Source organism: Acomys minous, assembly GCF_964271855.1.
Source record: "Acomys minous genome assembly, chromosome: 1".
NCBI classification, from domain to species: domain Eukaryota; kingdom Metazoa; phylum Chordata; class Mammalia; order Rodentia; family Muridae; genus Acomys; species Acomys minous.
The window spans coordinates 81,667,684-81,688,935 of NC_140483.1; the positions used below are offsets into that span (position 1 = coordinate 81,667,684).

The window sequence follows — 21,252 nt, forward strand, 5'->3', positions numbered from 1 at the left end:
TTTTGAAATTTATTGGAAATATTCATAAAATGGGTATTTTATAGATTTTTTTTCTGCCTTGATAAATGAAGAATATGTAGTAAGTGCAAGATCTATTTCACTTAGTTTACTGTGCAGTATGGCCAAAGCACAAGTGATTTAACCAGTATAGAATTACACATTGTATAATTGAAAACACTACACAGAGTAACAGTTACATAGAGTATTACAGTATTAGTTTTATTGTCATAATTATAAGGACAATTTCATACTACAACAAAAATTGAAACAAAGTTTCCCACAAGATCAAATAGAACACACCATTAAAATTACCTTGATGATGGTCGATGAGCATGTCCATTTGTATCTATTCCTAATAAATGTAAGAAAAAAACTACTTTCTCTTCATTTACTTTTGAGAATAAAGACGGATTGTTCCTTGCAGCATCAAAGAAGTCCTACATGTAACAAATCAGGTGAAAAAGAGTTGCTTATTTCAATTGTAAAAAACTATAAAATAAAATCATATTGTTTCATCTTTGTCTTCAAAACATACTTGCATAAAATTTTTGTGATCACTTGAGACATTTTTGTCCAAATAATCACTTAGCTATTTTGATATAATGAGGCAAAATAATTATAGAAAGGAAGTTTAATTTCATACCATGGATCTATTATAAGTTTTAAAAAACTGAAGAAATATTTTGTTAAGAGGCATATGTCAAACAGTAGTGGTGGGAACAGTTCAAGAATACTTATTGTATTTAAATATAATTGGAAATGGATCATTTTTCATTAACCTGTCCACTGCCATTTCAAATTGTGACATCTCATTTAAGTTATTATTAGAACTTCCTCTTCCATGACTGGGACCTGCTCTTGGTGTACAGTGGAGGACAGTTCAGAGGTTGTAAAGTTAATGCTGCAATAGCAAACTGGATTCATAAGCCCTGCAGACACAGAATTCTCCCACTCACATTCATGAGCATGTATGCAAATACCCATGGAGAGTGCTTTAAAATTATTTTTAATAAACAGATTACATTAATGGGTATCATTATTGTATATATAACTGTATATAGAAGATGTTAACTTTCATCAAGATGGGTATTTCTGAAAAATAATTATTTAAAGTATGTAAAAGTATAAGTGGAATAATAAAGAGAAACTATTCAAGACTAAAACTACCCTTAAACTTCCATGTATAGCTTACTTGAGCTAAATTATAATTTTTCCATGACTACCAAAAGTTTTAGCCATGGACATAAGGTTTAGGAAGCTATGAGATACTAACCAGGTAATGTCCTTTAAAAGAGCATGATGCAACACGGAATCAAGTTCACATAGGCAGCAAACTAAACCTGAGATGAGCCCACTAAGAAATAACCTTTCAAGACTTTAAATAAGAATGTATACAGCTATAAATCACTGCATAGAAAATACATGCGCAGATGTAGTGGTCTTCCCATGTAAACCAGGACTTGGTTGCTGAAGCAAGAAGGCCCAGCACCATGACCAGCCTGGGCTACAGAACAAGACCCTCTTTCAAAACAAAGCAGAACAACACGCACCTTAACTTTATCAAAGACCCAGGTATCCAGTTTGGTGGCATCGTGGGCACCAAAATCCTCCCTTTGAGCATCGTAACTATATGTATAAACATGGTCACCACTAGCACCTGAAAAGGATATTTGAGGAAAACACAAATTAAAAAGAAATAAATAAATTTTTAAGCTTCATAAAACATGAAACAATCAAGTATTTTTGTTGTTGTTTTGAGATCATCTTGCTGTATTGGCCATGCTAGTCTTTGCTCTTAAGCTTCCTGAATTCTAAGATTACAGCCACATTCCCATCATACATGGCTCTACTTCAAGAAGTTTACAATAGCCAGAATGAATTACAAAGTGCTTTATGATAGAGAAAGGATAGATAGGAGAAATAATTAACAATTATTTTACGTGCCATGAGTCATGTTATATACATCAACATATTCCTTTGGTCTTTCAAATAACTTACTTAACTTGCTAAAGTCAAAATCCTAATATGCAATAAGATAAAAATAAGTTCTAAAGTTTTTTCCATTTAAACATATGCCTGTTAAGAGATTACAGTATGAGATAGATGAAGACGGCTAGCATCATCCTTCCTAAAGCAAACACAAACATTTCACTTGTCTTAAAATGATATGTAATTGTCTCAACACAAGGAATTAAAGAGCTTAGAATTTTGATGTGTGTCTGTAATCTCAGCATCAGTGGAGAAAGAAAATCACAAGTCTGAAGCCAGACAGACACTGTCTCAAAAGCAAGGATTGGGGAAAGGAATCCAAATGCTCCTTACTGCCAAATAAAGAGGTGGACCAATATGTTAATCTTATGAATTTATAAGACTTGTATTAAGACTCTACAATCAACTTCTGGCTGGATAAACTTTTACATAGGTCATGAGGATAACACATCATGAAGTAATGACATTTACAGCATCCCCTGAGCTCAGCCATCCTACCTCCCACATTACAGATGCAGACACCTGAAGCAGTTGTTATTTACCTACTGTGCAGAATGTCTCATTCCTATCAAGTTGTGTCTCACCAAGCATCACTTCTGTCTTATCAACTGTGGCCAGAAGTAGGAAGATTAATTTGGCAAGCCACAGTAACTTAATAAGCCTTCACTGCTTCCTAAAGAATGAAATATAAATAGCAAGTGGGGTTTGTCCAGTGAAATACCAGTCTGTGAACAACTTAAGTACAATTCTGAACACATATTTTCTTTAGTAGTTGCACTTATATCCAGATGTACTGCTTGGTTTTGTGTGACAACTTGACACAAGCTAGAGTCATCAGAGAGAAAGGCGCCTCAGTTGAGAAATGCATCATGAGACCTGAGGTAAGGCATTTTCTCAATTATTGATCAATGTGGGAGGGCCCATCCAATATGGTGGTAACATCCTGGGCTGGTGATCCTGGTTCTGTAAGAAAGTAGGCTGAGCAAGCCAGTGGGCAGCACCCCTTCATGGCTTCTGCATCAGCTCCTACCTCCTGGTTCCAGCTTTGCTTGAGTTCCTGCCCTGACTTCCTCCAATAATGGATAATGATCTGAAAGTATAAGCCAAATAAACCCTTTCCTACCCAACAGGCTTTTTGGTCGTGGTGTTTGGTTTAAATAGAAATCCTAACTAAGACACAATGCTAAGTATAATGTTATAAAATCTGTCCATTAAAGGAAGTGATCAGTCATTTTGCTCCTAGTTCAGCAACAAGAGCCTCACCTGACTGACCTTTTTTTAAATAAATGAATTTTCTAATCAAGAGATGCCCTAATACTTGTGGATTTGTGCATATAAACAAATTCAACAAATCAAAACGCCAATGCAGTGATCTGTATGTGGTATTTCAATATATTAAATGCTGCAAAGTATGATAATGACAAATGACAAAATTATGGCACAGTAAATAGATTAGTCATTATAAATGTTTGAATATTTAAAATTTTATGTGGCTATCTACTGGCTTCTTTAACAAATTATTTAAATATGAAGAACCAGACACCAACACTGTCCCTATAAAGAGAACAAGCACTCTGATAATGATTTATTTGAATTATTTAATTCTAAAAAGAAACTTATAAAGTATTTACTACTGTAACTTTTACAACACATTTTATGTAAAGGAAAGCTAGAGCTCAAGTTTGTAAAGTTGTTATATCGAACTACAGATCATTTCACTGAATTCAAAAATAATAACAAGTGCTATAAGCAATATTTAAAATAAAACAAAGGAGAAATCTTGTCTTTTAAACTGAAAATCAAGTCCATTGTAGGACACACATTTCTGTTTTCAGAGGTGATAAAAACCTCTAGAAGTAATAAATACAACACAACACCATACACACACTTATGTATATATCTATGTATTTATGCCAAGATGGCTAAGCAGGTAGAGGCCCTTGCTGCCAAGAGTGGCAATCTGAGTTATATCCCTGGGATCCATACGGTAGAAGGAAAGAACCGACTCCTATAGCTGCCTGTGTCTTCTAGATGAGTACCTTGTGTACCATGACCACATAAAATACATGGCTGTGGCTGACCTAAAACTCACTACAGAGGGCAGGCTGGTCTCAAACTCAGAGACCTCTACCTGTCTCTGATTCCAGAGTGCTGGGATTAAAGGTGCGCACCACTGTGCCTAGCTAAATAATCTTTTTTACATAATATCTCAAAAAAACAAAAAAAGAAAGAAAGGAAGAATAAAAACAAAACAAAACAATAACACTAGGGGTAGAATGTGGTTGAATAAACAGACTAGCCTAATATGTGAGAAGCCCTGAATCTAATCCTCAATACTACAAGAATAAAAGAACTTACATTTGACTTATTTGGTATCTAAGGAAATATAATCAATATCTCTTACCTTTTGCAAACATTGGCAATATATCAGGACTCCCCCAACTCCATGTGTACTTGCTTTCATTAAAAAGAGAATCAAATTCAACAGGATTTTCTTTCCATCCTTTGGGTGATGGAGAAAAGAAGCAAGTAATAACATAATAAGTACACAGCAAAATATGGCCTGAAGAAGCATTCTTCAAATAGTAATTGAAGACAACACATAAAACTCATAGACTTCCTTAGGCATACTATATGCCTGTTTTAAAATAAGTAGTAGATAATTCACCTCTTAAATAATCACTTTTAAACTCTTGATTGTAATCTCTAACAAAGCCATATTTATACATACATACTTTTTCAGTAGCACAGGATGATGACAGACTAAAGTTTAATTCCAGAATCAACACCAGGATGTGTTCATGTAACTAAGGCATGCTCATAGACTCGTCAGAAGGATCTCAAAGCACAGTCTTGGGACTGGAGACATGGCTCAGAAGTTAAAAGCTCTTGCTGCTCTTGCAAACCCAGACGTCCCGGGTTTGATTTCCAGAGCAGCCCTGGGTGGCTCACAACTGCCTGTAAGTCTAGTTGCAGGGTTGAATACCTTCTTCTGGCCTCCATGGGCAACTGCACACATGTTGAGCACAAACAGACAAGCAAGCAAGCGTGCATGCGCACGCACACACACACTTTGAAAAACACACTGATTTTTCAATGGATGTCATGGTTCAATGGTAGGGAAAGAGTGTTTATATAACAAGCATTTTATCTGATAAAAGCGTTTGAGAACACAACCTTTGGCAACTGCACTGACATCCTCATAAAATCCAGCGATCAGGGCTACATGGCCCGGCCGAGATTCTGTGGGCACACGTGTGTGAGATATTCCCCAGCTGCCTTCATGCATTATAATATTCCTAAGAGACAATTGGGATGACGGTTAATGCATGCTAGTATTAAAACTCTCATAAGGCTTTAAGAAAGATTTTTATAGAAGGAATCAATCCAAAAAGTTAAATTGTAAGATGAAAGGAATCTCAAAACCCAGTTGAGCCCAATCATATACTGCCCACCAATTCAGTACAGTATAATGAAGGAGCCTGTGTAATAGGAACAAAGAAATCACTGCCCTAACTACAGAGAATCAGGAGACAAACTACACCCTAGTGTGTCAAGCCACAAAGCAGAGACGTTTGGCTAAATAGAAAAAAACTTGAAATACAAAATATATTGTTAAATTTTATTTGGTGTGAAAATGTATTTGATTTGAGGATGGGATATGGCTATATAAAAAGAAAGTCCTTTCTTAACATGTGTAATATAGTGTTTGGTGTAGAAATCTCACATTTCCATATTTTCAAATTGTTCAGGGGTGTGGGGAACTCTACAGTATGCACATCCACAGCTGTGTGTGTGTGAGAAAAAAACCTCTAATATTTTTAAAGCAGTTAAAAAAAAAATCCAGGCATGGAAGTACATGGCCTTAATCTAAGGACTTGGGAGGCATAATAGGCAGATCTCTGAGTTTGAGGCTAGTCTGGTCTAAATAGCAAGTCCCAGGCTAGCCAGGGTTATATACGGAGACCCTGTCTCAAAAAAACAAAAACAAAAAACAAACAAAACCCCTTTTTAAAAAGCTTTAAAGATTGTCAACTGTTCACCAGTTCATAGCATAATGCTTTTTTTTTAACCCAAGCTAACAACTCTAAGACATGCCCTGACCCTGTCGGCATCCTTACCTAATAAAAGGCGCTCTAGAGTTCCCGTCCTCATCTACTTCATAAAGAGCATCCGCTCTCAGGCCGTCAGCAACAAATAACACTAATCTTTTTGCTGGAGGAGGCAAAGGTGTAAACTGAGGAGTCATTCCATGAACCAAAGGAGACGTAAAATAAATGTCGAAGATGGAGGCGAAGAACACGAAATGTACAAGCAATCCCAAAGCAAAGAACAGCAGCATGTCCAGAATGGCTACCTGCAGAGAAGCTGAAGGAGGAACAAGTCAAGCTGGGCACGCCTGATGAGGACCTTTCCTTCACGTACCTGATGGTTGTCATACACACTGGCCAGGTATCAGGACACTACACAACTTACAACCGGCCTTTCATTTACAAATGGAACAATAAAAATTGTTTAACAACTTGATAATACTGAAATAAAATATATGTTAAAGTATAAACCAAGCAAAAAGAAAGAGTTCAATTAGGACAGATAAACTATAACAAATTTAGTCACCTACTAAACAATTAAAAATTATCAAAGGAACACAGAAAAAAGTTATTAAACATTAGGCTCAGTCACAGGAAATCCTAAATAACCCAGAAAATATAATCCACACCATTTTTGGTTGCCCACACAACACTGTTTCTACTCTTAGAATTTCTATTTATTAAATTACTTACAATGGTAAATTTCTGTGAGTTAATTTTTTTTTTTCTTTTTTACTTTTGTAACCAGCTTAGGGGTTTGTCTCTTTTCCAGACAGTGTTTCTCTGTGTAGTCTGTCCTAGACTTGCTTTGTAGACCAGGGGGCCTTGAACTTACAGAGATCTGCATGCCTCTGCCTCCAGAGTGCTGGGATTAAAGGTGTGCACCGCCATGGCCAGCTTTGCCTGACTCTCTTAAGTAGCAACAAACTGAGCAGAAAACATGCATTCTGTCCATTTTGCTGAGTAACACATAAGAAATTAAATTTCTTTTTTTTTTTTTTTTTTTTTTTTTTTTTTTTTTTTTTTTTTTTGGTTTTTCGAGACAGGGTTTCTCTGTGTAGCCTTGACTGTCCTGGACTCACTTTGTAGACCAGGTTGGCCTCGAACTCACAGCAATCCGCCTGCCTCTGCCTCCCGAGTGCTGGGATTAAAGGCGTGCGCCACCACGCCCGGCCAAGAAATTAAATTTCATTTGTGCTTCAGAAAATCTGTATTTAAATAAACTTTTTCCCCCTGAATCAATATAATGGGTTTTATTTCTTCGCTGAATACAAATTGTATGTCCCTTAAAAAAAAAATAACACCAAGAAGAGCTATCAGAGGTCTGATAAGTACTAAAGAAAGAAAACTAAGCAAATTAAAATGTTTATCTTGATCTGAAAATACGAAAGATGAAAATTACAGACACATCTTATTCTTCCTGGTCTGAAGAATCAAATATAACAAGGACGGAGAATGCCCTATAAAAAGGAAAGAGACACTAAAAATGTGCTTATCAAAGACAAGCAAATTTAAAAAAATAAGATGAGACAAAGGGTTAAATTGTAAGATACATTTTTTATATTCCAAGAGAACATAGAGTGAACAGAGTATGAAAGATTCCTGTGTGCAAGGGTGTGTTTGTGTAGTGTGTACACACGTGCATATACACATGCACAAACGAGATCAGAAGGCAACTCTTAAAAATAAACTCCCAGATATCACATACCACTACCACATTTCATCCTCAAATGCATCTTTGCTAACAAATCCCAAACTGGAAAACACTGAACTAGTTTTTTCTTCAGTTTTTGACTATTAATAACATCTGTGTGATTAAATCAAATGTGTATGTGGGGCTTTGGACTTAGCTCAGTGGTGGATCTGTGGGTTCCATGTTCAACTGTGCTGATTTAATGTCTGCTCTTGTTACCTCACTATAATTCAAACAGTAGGAACGGTCATCATTTAGCATCTGTCACACTTCTATGCTAAGACTTGAAGGTTTGCTGGATAAATCATTTATACATTCAGTGACAATATGTACTATGGACACTAGATGTCGCCTTGCCTCTCTCTTTGTGTTTCCTGGATAAAATCTGTTAAGCTTCAAAGATATTTCCAAAACAAACCCAAAAAAGCCCATGTTTTATGTTTAAGCAATTTATCATACATGAAGTTACAGTGACTTGAAAGTATGAATATTCACATACCCAATCACATTTGTCTCAAGCAATATTGCCACATAACATTTTTCTTGAAATGTAATCACTTCTCATTCAAGTTTATTGAATAAGAAAACTTCACTGGCATAGTTGAATTGTTTGGGATCTCAAAAATAAGTGTATAGCTATTAAAAATTAAAACACACATATTCATTTGCTGATGAAAATATAGTTTAGATATATATCTATGAGATATATATCATCATAAACTAAAAACTAATGAACTATTAGACACTATCAAACACTAAATTAACCAAACTTGGCATTTATAATGTAAACTGTGGCTATTTAGGGTTATTAAATCCTCAAATAACTTTAACATATAAATGATTGAAATGTTTAGGAAAATAAGCTATCATTTATACTTTTATTCCTAAGAAACAAACTTCAATGACTATCCTTATTCAGATGTTAGCCTAAAAGGCTTTGATCTGCATCAGTCATCCAAAGAAAGAAAATGTCCAACAACTATTAATAAATTATAAGTAGAGGTCAGAAATGTTTAATACCCCAGTGTGTGCACTGAAAGTATTCATGCATGATACTCAGAGGCAAAGCACTCTATGGGAACACTAGTCAGCTGATTTGTTGAAAGCCTGCAGTTAAGCAGGATAGAAACTAGTAGTAGTAACCACAGATGCTTACAGGTCAGCCATTACACGTCTACATTCGACTTCGTGCTTTAGAATTGAGACCCTAACTAAAGCTCCTACCTCTCTTTGACCTACAGACATTGCTCTTCCAGCCTCTGCTGGCCATTGATACTTGTTTTTAAAAACCTGCCAAATATATTCAGTATCCAATATGTCATTAATTAATAATTGACCATATTAACATTTGCTGCCAACCAGGTACTGTGACAAAAACATTCATATCTCTCTGGGCAGATGCTGCAAGTGAGGCTTGGAGAATCAGGCTCAAACACCAGTGCCTCACGATAAATAATGTGTATGCATACATTGTTCTATCATCTTAAGTGCAGCTTTCCTCAGGAACCCCATTACAAGGAAGGGAAAACTGTACATAAACAACACATTTTTGCTGATGTCTTTCCCATGCCATTCACTAATCCTCCATTCCAAAATGTGGTTCCATTTTTAATGTCTTTGGCAACTCAAAGTAAGGACTGATAATCCCTTTTCTAAGAAATGCAAAACACAATACAATATTGATCATCTTATACTATTTCCATGATATTGAAGATCTTTTTTTTCAGATTTATTACTAAAGGGCACAGAACAGTATTTAGCCCAAAGAACTGGAAGCTAAAGTCTTATTTAAAAAATAAAATAAAATAAAATAAAAATAAATAAAATAAAAAGCTTACTAATGACACTATATTTTTTAAATATTTTATTAATTTATTCATATTACATGTCAACTGTTAGGCCATCCCTGTATCCTCCCATTCCTCCCTCCCTAGCGCTTTCCCCCTACTCCCCTCCCCTATGACTGTGACTGAGGGGGACCTCCTCCCCCTGTATATGCTCATAGGGTATCAAGTCTCTTCTGGTAGACTGCTATCCTCCCTCTGAGTGCCACCAGGCCTCCCTATCAAGGGGCACCAGAGTGCATGTGAAAGTCAATCCCCACTCTCCACTTAATGGTGGAGAATGTCCTGTTGATTGCCTAGATCCAGGTAGGGGTTCGAAGTTTACTGCACATATTGTCCTTGGCTGGCTGACACTATATTTAAATTACCTTACAATGTAGGAAAGTTCTTATAGTGTTTTACTATTTGGGTTAGCTTTCTCCTCATCTCCTGTCTCCTATGACAGTTTAAACCATCCACCCTCAATTCCAGTATTTTCCTTTCTACCTTCATATCACATGTAACACTATTTTAAAAGCATCTAAGAAAACCCAAATAACACTAACAAAATATACCTCCCAAAACCTCATTCAAATGAAATTTTAGCTTATTGAGAACAATTAAACTGAAATTAAAGCCTACACTTAACTGCAGGCATACTTTACATGTAAACCAATAACCAGACATAAGGTCATACATAGAACAATGCTCTCTTTTTATTCTCCCACAAAGCTAAAGGAGACACTGCAGTGCTTCAATGAGCAGATACTTAACACTACTGCGTTACTTATTTTATTGTCTGTTAGGAGTTGATTTACTAGGAATCTTAAGAATCTAAAACCAGGGAAAGGTTGCAATCTGTGGGTAACCATAGAGAAGCTATCGTGACTAGCAGCCTAATAGTAATGACAGGGAAGCGGTCTCTTTCTCCTCAGGTTATAGACAAGGAATAACATAAAACATATGTGATCTTCCAAACTTACGCGTACAGGTATGTGCTAACATTTCACAGAGGCAACTTTACAGCGTGCAATATTTAAAATCGCTAAAATTTGATTGACGCACAATGAAAACCTTGATTTAGCCTAAATGAACTCAGAGAAGTTTCATGGGATTGTGAGAAAGAATATTTTGGCCAAAAGATAGGTAGGTAGGTGATGCAAGCCGGGCAGTGGTGGTGCACGCTTTTAATCCTCTTGGGAGGCAGAGGCAGGTGGATCTCTGTGAGTTCAAAGCCAGCCTGGTCTACAGAGTGAGTTCAGGACAGCCAGGGCTACACAGACAAGAGAGGAGGGAGAGAGAGAGAGAGGAGAGACGGAGAGACAGACAGACAGACAGACAGACAGACAGACACAGACAGACACACACACACCCTGTTTTGGGGGAGAGGTGATGCTAGCTTTACTGAATGTGTCCTAGTGTAGTGGACTTGACCAGGTTATCGAAGCTGCCCAGTCTAGTTTACTCACTTGCGCTGGTGAGACAGCGCCTAATAGTTTGAAAAGTTTCTTTGATGCAAACTGTATGTTAATCTCCAAGGGTTTACAAAGCATAATTTGTCGTCCAAGTCCAGGCTGTTCACAGAGGAGTGAGTGCTAAGTCCACTCGAAACTCCAGTGTTCCAACTTCCGCCCATGCTCTACCTGCACCCTGCAGCTCTCTAGTTCCAACTCCGGACGGAGAGGGCGGGAAGTCGCCGTCCCTTAACCGCAAGGAGACCATTCGGTCGCTAGACTTCCTAGTGAGAAAGCGCGTGGCTGGGAAAGTATCTGAGCGCAAACAGCGGCAAAAACTGAAGCGTGAAGGGACCCGAGGGGCTTAGGGCCACCGGGCTGGCGCCGCCACACCTCACATGCATGGGTGTTGGACTTTACCTGGAGCTTATCCGGGTCAGGAACGGAGCTTCCACGAAACGGAGGAAGGACTCAGGGCCATGAAAGGTCTCCAGAGCGTTCCCCTCAATCGGCTACCTCCACCATTGAGTCTCGAGGGGACGCCCCCAACAAGCCCAGGTCTCCGCTACTCTCGCGATAACACACTGGCCTTGGCCCAGTAACTCCAGCCAATCCTCGAGTGGTTGCGGGCGGTGCTTAAGGTTTGAGTCCAGAGCGGTTCCTTCAATCTTCCGACTCCCGGCCTGAAGTGGGCGGGGCTAAGGGAGGAACGGGGAGGGGCGAGGACGGGACACAAGCCAGTTCTCGCGAGACTAGAGACCAGGAAGACGCCTGCAGAGCCGGCTGCTGGTGCAGCGGCAGCCGAGGCGGGCCCGTGGTGCTACGTCCCGGCCGCCTGCCTCCCAGTCCGGCCTGGTCCGTAGGTGAGAAGGAGGGAGCCGGTGGGCCTGGGCTGCCTAGGTGCTCAGTGGCTCCCGGGCCCTAACGGGGATTCAGGTTGAGGCCTGTCGGGCCAGGCAGGGAAGCACCCACACCCCTGACAGAATAAGATGGCGGCGATGGCGCCGGGAGGTGGTAGCAGTGGTGGCGGCGTAAATCCGTTCCTCAGCGATTCCGACGAGGACGACGACGAGGTAGTGGCGACCGAGGAGCAGCGGGCAGGACTGCGGTTGGGTGCTGGGGTCGGCCTAGATCCTGGCTCTGCAGGCTCGCTGTCACCACAGGACCCCATGGCCCTGGGGAGCAGCGCAAGGCCAGGGCTGCCTGTGGAGGTGACCGCCGCTCCGGCCGCCCTCGGGGGCAGCGGGGAGACCCCTGCCCGATTGTCAATCGATGCCATCGCCGCCCAGCTGTTGCGCGACCAATACTTGCTGACCGCCCTGGAGCTGCACACAGAGCTGTTGGAGAGCGGCCGCGAGCTACCACGGCTGCGCGATTACTTCTCCAATCCTGGCAACTTTGAGAGGCAGAGTGGGACCCCGCCAGGCATCGGGGCGCCTGGGATTCCTGGCGCGTCCGGCATCGGAGGCGCTGGGGGACGGGAACCGAGTACGACGTCGGGCGGAGGACAGCTCAGTAAGTAGGCGCTGTCTGTCACACCTGCAGACTTGGGATTACAAGAGTTCCTGTGCACTTGAAGGGTATTTGTGGGCGGGTACTGAGTCTAGGGTCGTTTTGAAAAGTGAGAAATTGTTGGGCGACATGAGAGGTGTCCTACCATATACTGGAAGCAAAAAGATCCCGCTGTAGCTGTTTGTATTTGTTTCCAGTCTTTGACCGGTGTTGCATTATTTCTGACTCCCCAGTTGGTGTTGGGAACTTTTATATCAATTCCTAGTTTATTGACTATTATGGCAATCTAGAAAGCTTCCTTGTTACTTGGACATTTTGCTCTAGGCAATTTTCCCTTTTCCCCAGAGTCTCTTAAGTCAGACTACCAGGAAATAATGTTTCTAAGTACTTCTTTGATTCACTTAAGAGAAAAAGCAGAACAGGAAACTTTGGTGCTCTCTACTAAAGTTGGATCCAATGAATACCTTTTGTCTTTGGGAGACTTCTTAACTCAAAAATTGGTTTTTCCATTATTTTGTATAATTAATGTATACTATCAAAAAGAAGGAGATGAGATTTCTCTGCTTCATAGAATGTGTTTTGTTTAAATAATTCAGTTTCACTACCCCATTTCAGTAGTATGCAATTTTCAGGAAAGCTGTGGAACAGACCACCAACCTTCTGCCAGCAGTTTTCTTTCTCACCATAGCACTATTGTGAAGGCTTTTTGTCTCTGAATAAGCTGGAGATCTTTTTTTCTTTCTTTGTACAATCACTTTTAACAACAGAGTAATCACTGGCCTAGTTATTTATATATAAACTTAATATGAGAGTTCTCGGTGTCTTTATTGAGAGCCATGAAATGTTGCCCACATTAATGCTAATGCTTTGATGTGTTCTGTGAGGTCAACTGGAATTTACTAACAAATAAGCCTAATTGATTTTTCTAAGTGTCTGTACTTTTGAATGATACCAAAGACTTAAATTGCTAGTAGAACTGGGTAGGGTGCGTTTTCTATTACAGTAAATCCTAAGCACATTTCCTTCTTTTATAACTACCTAAATTATCTAATGATCGTCACCAGACAAACTACCTCATGAGGACCCAAATGTTATTTATTTTATATATAGTACTTTATGTACATCCCAGGCTTAGTTAGTTTAACCTAAATCATAGCTTTAAGCTCTTTCGTACTTGATTTTGATGACAGTAATGATTTTAATATAGTCATTTCACTTGTTAGCTTGGCGCTCCTGCCTAAACCTAGCCGTACATATGATAGACAAAATGTGCTATCTCTCTAGATATGTGTTTATGTGTATACAACAGGATGACCTCTGATCAGGAGATGAGGACTTTTCATATTCTCTTCTTAAGTGGTAGGTCTAGGATATATTCGTGTATGTCTGCTTCAGGACATAATTAGCAAAAGTTAGGTTGTTTCAGTATATGATAAAGTAAAGTATCTAATAATTCAGAGTGTGTCTTCACTCAAAATGGCCAATCAACAGGAGGCAAGCAAAGTGATGCAAATTTGATAATCTAAAGGATGAATTGAGAAAGTATAGCACCATATTGAGGCGGGGTGGATGGTCTACTAGGAGCATCTCCCCATTTCACCAAGGTAGCCACACTAGACAGCATAAAAGTCAGGGCAGTCACATGTAAGCTATTCATAATCATCAGCTAAGCCTCCACAGGGAATCAAACAAGTTTTAATAGCATTTTGTTTAATCTTTCATAATTTTGTACAAAATATGCTGATTGTATCCATCTTCTTCCGTGTCTCTCCCTAACTGGGCAGCCATCCAATTTCAGGTGCCCCTCCCCTCTTTTTAAATAAACCACCAAGTCCTTTATGCTGCCCATATACTCATGGCTGTGATCCCATTCACTGCAGTGTGGTTGCCCTAGCACAGCCCATGCTCTTAAAGGACTGACTACCCCAGAAGCCATCAGCTGTTGCTCTGGATCCCCAGGTAGTTGTATGGGCGTGTGAGTCCCTCCCTGCTTAGTGTTGGAATGGTGATTGGCTGGATGTTGTGCAGGTGTTGTTCAGGACAACCACAGCTGCTGTGAGTTCATGGGTACAAGAGTCCTGTCATGTCCAAAAGACATTGTTTTGCTCCAGTTCTCCCTAACCTCTGGCTCTTAGGGTCTTTCTGCCTGCCACCCCTCTTTTTCTACAACAGCCCATTGAGGCTTTGGGGGTGGGTGTATGATACGGTTTTTCTCATTTGCGCTCTACTGACATTCTCTGACCATTTGTGAGTTTCTGCATTAACTACCACCCAAGTGCAAGCACGTTTATCAGCTCTTCTGAATCAAATCATCTAACAAGGCCAAATTAGCTTGTATAATTCATGTTAGTCAAGAAGCTTAGCTGCATGGTTGCATGTGATTTTTCTGGTGATAGAGCATGGTTCAGCCTCAGGAAGAATAAAACTAAGTTGTAAGCATGGGTGTAGCCTTCTGAATTGTCTCACCGGTTTCAAAAATTACAAGTCAGTTTGTTTTTTAAACCTGTTAGTCCTGCTGTGGAGGTATAAGATTGCTCAAAGTAGTGTCTTCAGATTTTTTTTATATTATTTCTGTGACCTCTCAGCTCTGTATTTGTGTGCTACCTTACTTAGTTTATACTTTCAGCTTGCACCTTAATCTATAGCTTAATCTTGTCCTGTCTTTCCTCTTACTTAACTTTCCCCCTACTTTACTATTATAATTTGTTGTTGTTAACACAGATTTACAAATTTCTTTGCACTTGGATACAAATGTGAAGTAAATAATCCTATACACAATGTATAAAATATTTTCAGAGATAGGGAAGATCACAAAGCATGAAAATGACGCTGAGGATCGTGGAGCATCCCTTTAGTGCCTTTAGTACTCTAGTGCAGAGGCCGGCAGATCTCTGAGTTTGAGGCCAGCCTGGTCAACAAAATGAGTTTCAGGACAGACAGAACTACACAGAGAAACCCTGCCTAGAAAAACAAACAACAAATAAATAGTATAAAATAAAATGAATTAGCAAGGCATATAAGCATCATAGTTATTAAGGGAATGTGTCACAAATAAAAAGGTACATGTGGAACTTTAAAGAACAGGTAGAGAAAGACAGGATATGAAAACCTCAATGCAAGATAATTAATAAAATTAACTTTTTACTTTGCTTTTTAAAATGTATTTTACTTAATGTATATGTGTGTGTGTGCACACACAAGCAGAGGCCAAAGGACAACCATGCAAATTTTAATTTTCTCTTTCCACTTCTACAGGAGTTCCACAGTAGAACTCAGGGTTGTTGTTGGAGGTTGCTCTGATATGCTTTGATGCTAATTACTGCTTGATATATAACCTCACCTAAGGAACTTCCAGTTTGACCAATAAAGGGCCATCACACCTGAGCAGGGCAAATAGGGTGGGCATGGCCAAGGTTCCCGGGCTTTGGGAGACAGAGACTCTAGGGAAGGAGGAGGGTATACTGTAGGACAAGAGAAGAAGAACAAGGCCATGCCATGGGTTAAGTGGGTAGCCAGCGTAGATGGCCAGCGTGGATGGAGACTTGGCCCAGATGATGATAATTAGCAAGTATTTAGGATTATGGATGGGAGGTAGCGCAATTGAAATTATTAGAAGCTGATGGCAAGGGATTGGGGCAGTATATGGGATACCTGCCCCAATATGGGAAGTAGTTTAGGGGATTAATATCTGCCCTGCCCCAAATTAACTAAGGCTGTTTTAAAATATAACAGGTGTCTGTGTCTTGACTGATTGCTAGTGGGTTAGAAATACCACTGTAATAATAATTATAGATCTGATAATAAACATTATTATGCCATACTTCTAAATTAACCATAACAGGTTGTCATGCTTGATAGGAAGTGCCTTTACCCACTTGAGCCAGCTCAGTGTCCCGTTTTATAAATTTTTTAATGAGCATACAAAGTAATGGGTTTTATTATGGCATTTCCACTATACTTTATTTCTATTCATCCCCTCTTCCTCACTGCTATCCTCCAGATCTCCTAGGCATCCTTCTGTTGGTCAGGCCCCTTCCCTCCCTCTAAATTGTCCTTCCTTCTGCTTTTATGTCATTTCCCCTCCCCACCCCCCACCCCACTGCCCTTTATAATTTCTTCCCCCTACCATGGTCCCCTTTTTACTTTCAGTTTGCTTTTTTACACACATATAGCCCATATGTACATACATGAATTTAAATTTAAAGTCCATCTATGAGAAATTATGGTATTTGTATTTCTGAATCAGGATTACTTCACTTAACATAATAATCTACAGTTCACCCATGTTCTTGCATATACCATGATTTCCTTTCTAGAAAAAAAACTGTCATGTGTTTGTCATAAATAGTATAGAATAGCTATTTAAGGGCAAGGATCTATGATGTTGACAAATTTTCAAGTATATATGTACGGTTTCTCCATAAGTCCATAATATCTTTGAATATGCATGTACTCAAGCTTAAAGGTAATTGATTACTGTTAAGGTAAAATTACTAACCTGTTGAATTTATACATTACATGTTTTCATTGAATTATATTGAATTCATATTGTTATATATCATGACAAGGTTTTAAGACATCAATGAGTAAATGAATATTTTACCAAAAGGACTGCAATTTAATGACAGTTTCTTAAATCCCACACATACCTTTTAATTATGTTTTTGACATTTTTATGATTTTAAAATTATAAAGTACACCAGAAATTAAATGTAATATGAAAAGAAAATACCAGGACAAAATACTCAAATAATATAAAAAGGAATATATAATTTAAAAATTAACATTTAGTCAGGCGTGATGGTGCAGGCCTTTAATCCCATCACTCGGGAGGTGGAGGCAGTAGATCTCTGAGTTCAAGGCCAGCCTGGTCTACAAAGAGAGTTCCAGGACAGCCAGGGCTATTACACAGAGAAACCCTGTCTCAAAAAAACAGAAATAAATAAATAAATAAATAAAAATTAACATTCTGCTCCACAGAGTCAATTATTACCATTGTATGAATATTTTAAAAACACAGTATGGATTCGAGTGTGCACAAATATCCTTTCATGGACAAGATAGAAACTTGTTTTTGGTTTTGTCACTTGCTTTTAAGACAGTCTCCCTATTAGTTCAGACTATTGCCCTTGAGCTCAAGGCCACAATGCTCCTGCCTCAGCTATAATGTTAGGATTACAGGCAAGCACCACCACACTAGATGCATTGCATAGGTTTTGTGTATGCCCACTTGCTTTTATTGTTGTTGAGTTGGTTTGGGTTTGGGGTCTTTGTTTTTATTTTGTTTTGTTGTTGTTGTTGTTGTTTTTGACATTCACAATCTTTTGTTTTGGTTTGGTTTGGTGTTTTTTGGGTTTTTTGATATTCACATTCTTATTGATGATCTGCTACACAGTAGGTATTCAGTAATTATTTGACTGAATTAACCTGTTTTTTTCAATCAGCAGCTGTTCAATAGGTTTGGGTTTTGATTTTGGGTGAATTTAGCACTCAGAGTACTATGTATGTTTCCTGAGATAACCTTTTCAGTGATTGGGAACTAATTTTATAACCACAGTACATGTTCATTCAATGTGCATATAAATAAAGCTATTTTTACTTGTGATTTATAGAATCATTCTGCATATCTCATAGTCAGTCTGTGCATAAAAGATTTAGTTTTCAGTCTTGGTAATGTTAAGAACAGGTTTTTCTGGTTTTCAAATAATGATGCTTCATTAGTTGCTGAGCTATATAGTGAATTATTAAGAAATAGAGTAGACGTACTCATCTATGAAGAAATCCTTTGTAGTTATAGTATTACTTGATAGCATGTAACTCTGGGGTGTTTTGTTTCATTTGGTTTTAGATGGATTCTCTAGTCAGTTTTTGAAATCCTAGGTTCAAATGATTTCCCAGCTTCGGCCTCCCAACAATAGGTATATGCCCTTTGTCCATCTGGTTGTCTTCTTTTTTAGTAAAAGAGGTTTATTTCCCCAAAATTTCCCTCGTGTGTTAGAACACTTGGAATATGAAAAACATTTGCTTGTCCTAGAAAAGAACTGATTAATGGCCTTGATCATGCTTCTGTGTTGCACTGTCCTAAGTCATGTTAGTGACAAAAAACTCGGGCAGAAATCGTTTAAAAATTTCTTTTTAAAATCTTTGGCTAAGCTGGGCATTGGTGGCTAATCTCAGCACTTCGGAGGCAGAGGCAGGTCAATCTGTCTGTAAGTTCGAGACCAGCCAGGGCTACCCAGAGAAACCCTACCTCAAAAAACCAAAACAAAAGTGTCTAGATCCAAAGAACCATATTTACCTTGGACCTACAGGATAGCCTTTTATTAGTCTTCAAATTCAAAATACATCTACTTATAAAATTTTTTGCAGTTTAGTCCAGTAATAATTAACATTGCTTTTTTCTGTAAATAAATATGACGAGATGGAATATATTTTAATGAGCTGAAAAATATTTTTAATTAACTTACTTTATGTACATGGCTTTTTTTGCCTGCGTGTATATCTGGGCATCACATGTGTACCTGGTGCCCCAGAGAGGTCAGAAGCATCAGATCCCAGAAATGGAGTTACAGGCAGTTGTAAACCAACATCTGGAAGTCAAACCTAGGTCTCAGCAGATGGAAGAAGTGCTCTTAACCAGTTTGATCCCAGCAGTCTTCATTACCCTAGACACACACACACACACACACACACACACACACACACACACACACACACACTTTCCCTCCATCCTTTCCAGCAGCATATGCTGTCATTTGTTTTAATGATCTTGGTCATTCTGACTGGGGTAACATGAAATCTCAAGGTAGGTTTTTTTTGTTTTGTTTTGTTTGCATTTTTCTGTTGGCCAAGAATGTTGAGCATTTCCTTAAGAGTTTTTTAGCCATTTGTGTTTTATCTCTTGAGAACTCTCTGTTTAGTTCTGTGCTCCATTATTAATTAGGCTGTTTTCTTGATGCAGGGGGTTGTTGTTTGTTTGTCTAACTCATTCCTCTATCATGTTTATTCTGTTAACATTCTCTGCATTGAACTTTTGGTATGAAGCATTTGTTTTTCGGATCTACTGATATTTTCTAGAATTTCCACTGGTATTTTCTATATTCTTTATTTTTCTGCTAAGATTTCCTACCCTTTTTTGTTTTGTTGCTTTTCTATTGTTGCCTTAAAAACATCAAGAGCAAGATAACTTGTAAAAAGAAGGTTTATTTTGGCTTAAGGTTCCAAACAAATAAGTGTCCATCAACAGTGGGCGTAGGAGCGTGTGGCAGGAGGCAGGCAGACATGGTGGCATGAATAGCTGAGAGCTCACATCTTGCATAGCAAACAAGAAGCAGAGAGAAAGTCCTCATACATGGTGAATGGCCTTTGAAACCTCAGAGCCTGTGTCCAGTGACATACTAGCTCCAGCAAGGGAGCTCCTACTGCCAAATGCCAGTAACTAGAAGCCAAGTTCTCAAGTGCCTGAAACTTAGAGAGGACACCTCATTCAAACCACGTTCTTTCCTTGACATAATTTTAACAGCTGTTTAAAATCTCTTGTGTCCTGATTGTCTCATATAGCTTGCCTTAGAATTGATCTCATTTACTTATTTTCTCTTAGGGCTGCATGACACTTTGATCTTGTGTATCAAGTCACTTTGGACTATATAATAAACAATGTATATGACAGTTTGTTAAGGCTTGATCTGGCCTTTTTTTTTCCAGTTTTTTATGTTTGCAGTCAGCAGTAATCTAGCCCAGACTAAATCTACAAAGTCAAGTGGCAGTTTAAATAACTATCCTGGGGGAGGTGGTTACTGTCTGCTTGGAGTGCTTGGTTGGATGGCTGGTTCTGGCAGTGCTATTTGTAATGTGCTCTATATTCATTGCTCATAAGTGGGGCCATAATTAAGGATTTTTATCTTTTTTGTTGCTGTTTAATAATATTTCTAGAACTTAGAGTCATAGTTTTATTAAATGAAAATATTTATGGGTACCTAAATTACACTTCCTTATTTTGTGACTAAGTAAATAAGTGTTTATTCTGCTACTTTTCTCTTTTTTATAGATCGAGCTGGGAGCATTAGTACTCTTGATTCTTTAGACTTTGCAAGATATTCAGATGATGGTAACAGGGAAACGGATGAGAGAGTAGCAGGTGAGTAAGACTGGAGAGATATATTTAGAGTCTTTGATGTTCAAAAAAATAATAAAATGACCTGAGGAATTGTCTTCCTCCTACCATATAGTATGTTAATATACATAATTAATATACAAAGTTGATTTACTAAAGTTGGAGATACTCCATCTTTCTGGTCAGTGGAATTATGAGTTTTAGTATATATAAACCTACAATTTGCTGAATTTTCCTTATAGCAAGCAGTTAACAATGGCTGTAACACAGACTTACGTTATCAGTTGTATAGTTCAAAGGTAACTAACTGTACCTTAATCTCATTGCCTTGGTACTCCAAGCTGGGGCCAACATTCACATATGGCTATCAGTACAACTTTGGATTTTTAAAAGCTAGTTGAAATATTTCTGCTCTGATTATTAGGTTGAACTTTGCCTTGAGTTCTGTGGATGCTCCATAGCTCTCACAGTTGTGTCCAGAAATTCCTGACTTCTCTGTGATGCCTAGTACAACGGGGTCTTCCAGGTCCCTGCCCATCTTTCCTAATTGCTTAGTTTTTCAATCCAACATCCTCCT

The 21,252-nt window shown here is 38.6% G+C and overlaps 2 protein-coding genes across 8 annotated transcripts in view; one reads left to right on the forward strand and one right to left on the reverse strand.

Moving 5' to 3' along the window:
• The window catches only part of PIGN (phosphatidylinositol glycan anchor biosynthesis class N), a 115,836-nt gene extending 104,145 nt beyond the window's left edge, over nt 1-11,691 (reverse strand). For both annotated transcript variants that reach the window (XM_084786993.1, XM_084786992.1), the window contains exons 1-6: nt 11,471-11,691; nt 6,111-6,357; nt 5,167-5,288; nt 4,394-4,492; nt 1,551-1,657; nt 313-437 (exon numbers count right to left, since the gene is read on the reverse strand). In XM_084786993.1, the coding sequence (XP_084643119.1) occupies nt 313-437; nt 1,551-1,657; nt 4,394-4,492; nt 5,167-5,288; nt 6,111-6,331 (674 nt within the window). In that variant the 5' untranslated portion in view covers nt 6,332-6,357; nt 11,471-11,691. The remainder of the gene's footprint in view (nt 1-312; nt 438-1,550; nt 1,658-4,393; nt 4,493-5,166; nt 5,289-6,110; nt 6,358-11,470) is intronic.
• Nucleotides 11,692-11,820: 129 nt separating this feature from the next.
• RELCH (RAB11 binding and LisH domain, coiled-coil and HEAT repeat containing) overlaps nt 11,821-21,252 on the forward strand; it is an 83,349-nt gene continuing 73,917 nt past the window's right edge. For 4 of the 6 annotated variants that reach the window (XM_084786939.1, XM_084786941.1, XM_084786942.1 and 1 more), the window contains exons 1-2: nt 11,822-12,565; nt 20,610-20,699. In XM_084786939.1, the coding sequence (XP_084643065.1) occupies nt 12,040-12,565; nt 20,610-20,699 (616 nt within the window). In that variant the 5' untranslated portion in view covers nt 11,822-12,039. Of the gene's footprint in view, nt 12,566-20,609; nt 20,700-21,252 lie in introns of all 6 variants that reach the window. The other 2 variants (XR_014780222.1, XM_084786940.1) reach the window with 1 other exon arrangement.